Source organism: Humulus lupulus, chromosome 9, assembly GCF_963169125.1.
Source record: "Humulus lupulus chromosome 9, drHumLupu1.1, whole genome shotgun sequence".
Classification (NCBI taxonomy): domain Eukaryota; kingdom Viridiplantae; phylum Streptophyta; class Magnoliopsida; order Rosales; family Cannabaceae; genus Humulus; species Humulus lupulus.
Genome location: NC_084801.1, coordinates 4,562,299 through 4,571,479, shown reverse-complemented (window position 1 = coordinate 4,571,479; position 9,181 = coordinate 4,562,299). Strand labels below are relative to the sequence as shown.

Below are 9,181 nucleotides of genomic sequence, written 5' to 3'. Positions count from 1 at the left end.
TGATTTTGATTCGAGACCCGATTGGCGAGAGTTGAATATTCTATAATCATATAGACATAAATTGCATATAGGCAGATAGTACCTATAAGGTTTGTGTAGCATTTAAGGTTTCTATGTTTCATGCCTGCTATATGTTAAAATTTATCACAGATATGTAGAAAGTTTGCATATAGGTTGAGATCTTTTTATCTTAAAAAAGAATTAGGATTGTTTTAGTTAACCCGCTATTATGATAGAAATTGAAGAGTTATATGCACTGATTAGTAATATTAACAAGTTGAAAAGTTGATAAAGTTAATACCCCAAGTTTTTAATTATTGAATCAATTTTTATAATTGCATAGTTTATTTCACTTTTCAGTTTTAGGTTAAAAATCACTCTATTTTCGACAGCTAAATAGAATGTTACAATTGATTATTGATACTTGATTGATAGTCTCCGTAGGAACGATTCTTATTTATTATCTATATTACTTAAATCGATTGTGTATACTTGCGCATTAAATTTTCGTTATCACGAGGAAAGTCCACAGTTCTCCCTTATATAAAAAAAAAAATTCCAAGATTTCTTTTCTCTTATAGAAAAGTTAAACTTAATGAAAAATTACTCTAATATTCATTATTATTTTAATTAGATAAAGTACTAATTAAGAAAAGAGATTAATATATTTTCAATAAAGTGGAGTCTTAGCGTACCGATCGTTTTTCTCTTTTTAAAAATAAATAATAATAATTGCACATGATATTTGTTATAAAAAAAGCAATAAAAACACATGGAAAAAAAAACATGTATAGCCATGGCTAACTACTTGCTCGGGCCATGCTTAACACAAACCACTAATATTTTCATTTTCCAAACCCAACTATAGCCCTATAAAAAGCCATTGATCTCCACATAAATTTTTCATTCTATACATTATTCTCTTTGGATATATATATATAGCTATATAAATATAATTTATTGTTATAGAATTGAGATGGCTATGTTGGAGGTGGTGGTGGTGGTGATGATGATCACTACTCTGGTCATGGCCTCATCATCAAATAATATCTATGCTAATGCAATCAAGTCTGAACCACAAGTTCCTTGCTTCTTCATATTTGGAGATTCTTTGGCTGATAATGGAAACAATAACCAGCTTCTCACTTTGGCTAAAGTCAACTATGAACCCTATGGGATTGACTCCCCAGATGGCCCAACTGGAAGATTCACCAATGGCCGAACCACTGTTGATATTTTAGGTCTAATATATCTCTTTATATATATATATATATAATGGAAAATTTTCTTCTTCAATATTTTGATACATTTATTTGTATATGCAGCTGAGCTTCTGGGTTTTGAAAAGTACATTCCAGCCTTTGGTTCACTTAATAGTAGCTCCAATTTAATGAGTGGGGTCAATTATGCTTCTGGGGCAGCTGGAATTCTCTCACTTTCTGGGAAACATATGGTATAATTTTTATTTATATATATTTACTATATATATATATGTGTGTTTGTGTGGTGCAATTGATTGGATTTATTTTCAGGGTGACAATATTGGTCTGAGGAAACAAGTAAGGAATCACAGGGTTTTGGTGTCAAAAATTATTGAGACACAAAGGGACAAAGGACTAGCCAAAAAGTACTTAAACAAGTGCTTGTATTGGGTTGCAATGGGAAATAATGACTACATTAACAACTACTTCATGCCTTGGATTTACCCTTATGGAAATCTTTACAATCCTGATCAGTTTGCCGATCTTCTTATCCAAAAATACAGTAGCCAAATCATGGTAATTATTAATTATTTACGAGAAGTTAGTGAAAATGATATATTTTTTATAAGTGATTTTGCACTCTGACTTGCTTTTGTTAATTCTTTGCAAAATGGTTTCTGTCTAAAATTCGACCAGTTGTCTAAATTTTCCGACCAGCTGTCTAAAATTTTCGACCGACTGTTTGAATTTTTCGACCATCTGTCTAAATTTTTGACTAGCTATCTAAATGATGAGAATTTATTTTGCAAAATGACTTAAAAAACAAAGAATCCATTATTTATATATATAGTATACTATACCACTTTATATATAATAATGAGTAATAATACTATTTTTTTTGTTATATAGAAATTGTACAATAATGGAGCAAGAATGGTTGCTTTGAGTGGACTAGGGCAGATTGGTTGCACTCCAAACTCGATATCGACTTATGGAGCAACCAATGGATCAACATGTGTAGATTACATGAACGAAGCTGTTCAATTCTTCAACAAAAAACTTGTAACACTCGTAGATAAATTCAACAATGATTTTGTTGATGCAAAGTTTATTTACATTAACTCTTACGGAATGGGGTCTGGAGATCCTACCCAAGCTGGTAAGAAAAACTCGATCGTTTTTGGTAACCTTGGCTGGCCTCTACTAGTTTGCTAATTATAAATATTTTGATTTTGATTTTTTTTGAAGGGTTCAAAGTTTGGGATGTTGGGTGTTGTTCGGTGAATGAGGTTGGGCAATGTAAGAAGTTGGAAAAGCCATGTGAGAATAGGACTGAGTATGTGTTTTGGGACTCACATCATCCCACTGAGGCTTCCAACCTAATCACTGCTGCTAGAATCTTCAAAGCTTACGACTCATCAGACAGTTATCCCATGGATCTTAGTAGCCTAATTCAATCATTTGGGCCTAAACCCTATTAATTATATGACTATATGATCAGATCTTTATTACTATTATTATTATGGTAATAAATGATAATAATGTTATTTGTATCTAGAATTAAGAAATTATATAAATAAAACTTAAGCAAACGTGCATATTGTACGTTGTTTGAATATAATATATATGTTTTTTATTTGCTATAATATGAATCCAAATCACGCGTACACAATATTTGTTGTTATCACTGCAAATAAATGTACCATTTAGTGATAACTTTTTAGTCGCAACATATATTTTGTGTAATTAAATGTCACTTTTAGTCACAATAAAAAACTACATTTGGCTAAAATGTTATGCTTAAGCAAAAGTTATCACGAATGTAGTCTTATTTACAATATTTTATTTTTAGTGATAAAATTTGTTGTGACTAAAAATACATTTTGTGACAACAAATTATGATTTTTGTGACTAAAATATTTTTAGCTATGAGCTTTTTAGTGATGATACAAGTAAATGATTTTTCTTTAGTTATAAAACTAAAATATTTTGTAGTGTATCAATAAATGTTATTTTAAGGCAATTTATTATAAAAGATTTATTAATGAATTGGCATCGAATTATTAATCGAAATTTAGTTAATTATTCAAGTAACTCATCTCATGATTAATGGATTTGCAAAGCAAAAAATGGTTAACTTAATTATGTAAGGAGAAACTTACGTAAACCTAATTTATTGGTCTGAAAACATTAAGCAACACATATAATTAGATATCTATTATATATTGGCAAGCCTAATCATGCAAGTGACATAATATATGCACTATAGATAATTGATAAATTTTAATAGAATATAATTTGAAATATATATAAATTATAATTGTTCAGATACCTAAATTGTAATTAATTTTAGATATGCACAAATTATATATCCAACAAAATCGAAAGCTTATATATGGTTCCTTTGTCAAAATCATTTATTGACTTAAAAAAAAAGTCATTATCACCAATTATATATATATGTCATATAGTAAAATGCACGTGTTTCTTTATTAGATTGGTAGTTAACAAGATAACTCTTGATTTAATAAATAAGAAATTAAGAGTTATAATAACAAAGTAATTATGATATGTGGTTTCATTAGTTGTGGACCATACGTACCTTTTTTTAGTAAAGTTGATATGGTAGAACTTTAGACTTTTTAGATAGTAGTGCCTTTCAATATATAATAAATATATATATTTATTTATAAAAGATTCCATCCAAAGCAAACAAAACAAATTTCTGAAGTTTTCCGATCACACATTAATGCACAATTTATGTCGTTTTCCTTTTAGCAATCTCATCATCATCGATCGTTATATATATATATATATATATAAATGTATATGTACAGTAGTGCAACATGTGACAAAATGGTATATATACTATCTTTTCGAAGTTTTAAATTGTAACTACTTGTTTGGTTTGGTTCCAATTGAATAATTTTATGGTCTCTCTCTCTCTCTTTCCATTTTTGTCATATATGGTGAGGTGACTATACCAAAGATAACAGTACAGTTTTAAACTTATTGAGTTGTCTCCAATGTGATTTTTTCGAGAAGTAGTAGCACCATGATTTTTGTGAGTCACTTGGCTAAATAGTGTTAGAGGATAAGCAAATAGGATCCCCTAGACTATAGCTATGGTAGAGTTTTGTTATTGGATTTTAATTTTGGTATGGTGGAAATCCCCTTCAGCTATTGAAAACATACTTTTTATGTTGCATTATCTACATTTTCTTTAAATGGTGTTGCTACTTCACATCTTAAAGTGTCCAACACCACATGAGGTGATACCTTATAATTAGTTAGCGATACTCCATAATATTTATTAAATTAAAATGCGTGGGGACATGATATTGGATTGTACCAATAATATGCCACATCCTTGTTGTGTTGGGCACCACTAGTGCCCTTTAACAATTTTTTTTAAATAGTTTGCCGATGTTGCGCTAATGTAGTGTTAATATGACACGATTTGAGTGTCTAGACAAAAAATATATGCATAAATAATGGTTTATTGAAAAATTCAAAAAATATGTATATGCATTATTAGAGATAATATTTGTATGTTCAACACCAATTAATAAATGATGAGTGCGTATTTCACGCACTCACTATTAGCTCTTTTACTCTGATTTGGTATGTTTTCCTCAAGTTTTTATATGGATTTGATGTCACTACTACAAAAAAGGCATTTGCGTCAGTTTCTACCTACCACAATTGAGTTTTTGCGTTAGTTTTATATGTGACGCGGAATCCCATGACACAAACCAGACTGACATTTGCGTCAGTGGGGAACTGCCACAAATAAGGAATTTGTGACAGTTAGTATAACGCCCTGGTTACTCCAGAACAGTTACGGTGAATGGTGGACCAGAAATTTGACCCGCTATCCGAGTCCTTTGGTCAAAAACGTGCTCTAAGTGTAATTAACAGGTTAAGGTAGAAAACTAATAAAAAGGAAATTGATATTTTCATTACAAAACTGCTCTGCAGAGCTATTCAAAACATTTACAAGTTGTTCTCAGTATAAAATGGTCATTACTGTTTCAAATTACAATCCCGCCGACCTAAGCGGCAAAATATGATAAACCCCCTAGTTCCTCTGAGAACGCCTTGGCCGTGGTGGTCAAGTGGCCGCATATGTACACATCACTACCTAAGCTCTCCACTCAAGGTTGGGTGGGTTTTTCTTTCCCTTTACTTGCACCATATAGCACCCATGAGCCAAGGCCCAGCAAGAAAACATAATACAACATGATATAATATCAACAATGATCATAATAATCATCCAGGACTATCAGTCCCAAAAAATAGGTGACTATCGCAAGAGTCACTAATACAGGGACAACACCCTCCAGCCATGTGACGATAGGGTCACCAGGCTTAACAGATAAGTGAGCCTTTCACAAGTTTGAACATGATAGGTGTATGGTGATTAGTCACCAACATAACCTTCCTCATGACTTACAGTCATAAACCCTGGAACAACGTTCCCTAGCCATGTGACAAGCAGTCACCGGGGCCATATGCCCTGGCTCTGAATAACTAGTCTTAGACCAGACAAGCGCTTATAAGTTCATCGACCTTAGGGTCGGTCCAACGTTAATACCCCATATGAGTCATTCTTTGCTGATATCGATTTGATCTAATCTTCATTTGACTCGACGTTCATGACGCTATGCCATTTCTGACTTTTAGGTCAGTGTCCCTGACTAACCAGTACATATTCAAGTATTCAACATTTGCTAGCATTTAATAGGCAATCCATGTCCACATTTATCAATCAACATGCCTCAATAATGATCACGCATGTCACATATACACAGGGTGCAGTTTTCTTACCTCAGATTTGAGCTAGAAAGATTAAAAGAACGACCCGTGATAACTCTACAAAATAGAGTTATTTTACCACTTTTTATGTGCTAATTGTTGCTTAATTCTTGAGTTTTTAATTGATTTATTAAGTTTTTAAGTAATTTTGAATTTAGTAGTCTTATCATGATTTTATATACTTTTGTGTGTTTTTATAAGTATTTTGTTGTAAAATGTTGTAGTTAATTATTTGAATTATTATTGTTAAGTTAGTGGTAAAAAAATGTTGTATTATTGAACTTAAATGTAAAATATAAATTAAGTTATAATTAATATTTTCAAAGAATTAAATTGATTTATTTTATAGTTGAAAATATTGTATTATGATTTATTTTATATTTATTTTGTAGGGAATGTATGCTCTTAAAAAGAAAGAAAAATGAAGGACAATATGATATTTTCAAGAAAGCAAGACAAAGAGTTGACATTTATAAAAAGCCTCATTTGGGCCCAAGCCCAACAACTCCAATCTACTCCAACGCCAGCCGTGCCTCCTTGTCTCTTAGCTGCATCAACATAGATCTCAGCTGCCACCTCACGCCAGATGCATGCTGCTCAATTCTCCTGCCCAACGCTCATCACTCCACCATCAGCTTCAGCATATAACCATCACCAAACCGCCTCTAGCTTCTCTGCACCAACTTGGGCCCAGCTCCAAAAAGGCCCAACAGCAACTGCACACAAAGCAGCCCCAAGCCCAATCCTCTGGCCCAATCCGAGAGCCTCTCACCTGCCAATTTGCACCCCATGCCAGCCTAGACCAAGCTGCCAATAGCCACCAAAAGGCCAAAAAACCACATTTTTATTTCCAATATTTTTCACTCAAATATCAATTCACTCTTCCCTATTTTTCTCACCTAAATAAACATTCCTAATTCATTTTTTTTACCCTAGCTTTTCACTAATCTTTTACCCAACCAAACATTTCATCTTTCCAATACTCTTACACTTACTCTATTTATCCTACCACTTCCCAACATAATTAAATTAATCAATTTATTTATTTTAATTTGATTAATTTAATCTCCATATTTTGCTTATAAATAGAGTCTTATAAGACCATTTGGGGAGCTCTTCTTCTTTATCTTTTCAACATCTTCTACACATATTTTTCTCTCTTCTTTTCACTATTTTCTTTACCATTTTCATCTTTTGAAGAGCATGTCAAGTATGTTATTTTGTAATTTTTATTTCAATCTAGTTATGAGCTTCTAATCTTTTTCAAAGGTTATTAAGATGATGATGAAGCAAAATGTAACTAGATAGTACTTTTTGTTGTATGTTGATTTCCCATTTGTACAACATTGTTTATGGATTTTTCTAACAAAGATATGCATTTTTCATCTATTATTGATTGTTAAAGCATATTACACTTAGTTCTTCATTATGCAAAAATATGATATTCTTTGATTAAATGTTTTTCATTAAATTGTTCACATATAATTCTTAGAGCATAAGTATCATATTTTGCCTAAACATAATGTCTTTGATTTTTTGTAGTTTCATTAGGTTGTAACACAACTAATGCTTAGAAATTATATCTTTTATAAGTGAAGAAAAATCCTACATTTTTTAAAGTAACTTGTGCTTGAATAGAAAATATATTTTAAAAAAAAATATAGTGTGATTTATTTCAACTATATCTAAACTTGGGAATCAATATACTTATAAATACTATTGAACTTGCATTTTGTGGATTCTAATATCTTAATAATCTTATTTTACATATCTCATTTGAAAACCATTTTTCTATTTAATCTTAAATCTTTTTATTACTTGTCTTTTATTTTTCTAAAACAAAATCTCATCAAATATTTGGAACTAGGTTAGAATATTATTGCTTTGTTTGAAATAGTTTTTTTTTTATGTTAGTCAACTCCCATGGGTTCGACCTCGTACTTACATGAACATTATATTCCGAAACGATTCGTGCACTTGCGAGTTTAAATATTAAAACACACCCTCTTTTGGGATCAACAAACCGTGAGAACGATCAACCTTTAGTCCTTTAACGGTCACCTAATCATAACCAAATATGGAACATCATTAACAATAATGATCAACATAGGTTTCCACACTAATATCTAGCCTCCGGAAGATCAATCCCAACTAATCCAAGTAGCAGGAACACTCCCGAGGCCTATAGCTAAGTTCCCGGGGTCAAAACAAGCAAACAGGGTGAAAACAGGGCAAGGGCTGCGGCCCTGGCACCATGGGCCGCGGCCCCTAGAAATCACTGAAACAAGCGCCGCGGCGCCCAACACCAAGGGCCGCGGCGCTTAGCCAAAATAGAACCTCCCTTTCTTCCTCTTCGAACCAGGGCCGCGGCCCCCGACCCTGGGCCATTCCCAAATGTGTTTTCAACTTCTCCAAGCTTCCAAAATCATACCTAACCATCCCCAATCATCAAAACAATGTTCCCAAGCTTCCCCAAACACCAAAACCCTCAAAACCCAAGGTTCAAACCAACCAAAAACTCAACAATTCACAAAGGCCAATTCAAAGCTTAGAAACTCGGAAAACTCAAAACTTTAAACTTAGATTACCTTTGATTGGGTTCTTTTCCGTCAAATCCTTTGGTTAAGAAGCTTCTAATCTTTCCTAGGATCGCTATGCCTCAATCCTCACTTGATTCCGACTCCTAGAACTCGAGATATCTTCAAAAATGCTCAAACAGTAAAACGGACTATCGAAAGGGAGAACGAGAGGTTTTCTAATAGTACGTTCTATCTGACAGCTACTTCCAGCTTAAGTAACCTCAAATAAAACCTAATGCTCGGGGTCCCAAAAACACCCCCGGGGAAATTATAGTCAAAACCTCCAAAATTTCACACTGATCTCAAATATTCCCAATTTATCATCAAATAAACATTCCTATTACCCCAAAATTGACCCCATTATGACAAAACCGCTAATCCATTATATATGACCATCTTATGCCGAATAGCTCGAATATATCTCCATAATAATGGAATCTCATTCACAAATCAAGTTATGCACCCAAATACACATATTCACCCTCAATGGGCCAAATTATCAAAATAACATAATTATTCAAATGTGGACCCACATGCACGCATATAAAATCATATCATAATATAATTCACATATACATGCAT

General features: G+C 32.5%; 1 protein-coding gene across 1 annotated transcript; it reads left to right on the top strand.

The window, feature by feature from the left end:
• Positions 1 to 898: 898 nt before the first annotated feature.
• On the top strand, positions 899 to 2,823 carry LOC133801699 (GDSL esterase/lipase At1g29670-like). Its single transcript, XM_062239955.1, has 5 exons — positions 899 to 1,241; positions 1,326 to 1,453; positions 1,533 to 1,778; positions 2,112 to 2,361; positions 2,451 to 2,823. Exons 1-5 carry the CDS (start codon positions 977 to 979, stop codon positions 2,681 to 2,683), a joined length of 1,122 nt encoding a protein of 373 aa, XP_062095939.1. The 5' UTR covers positions 899 to 976; the 3' UTR covers positions 2,684 to 2,823.
• Positions 2,824 to 9,181: the final 6,358 nt, after the last annotated feature.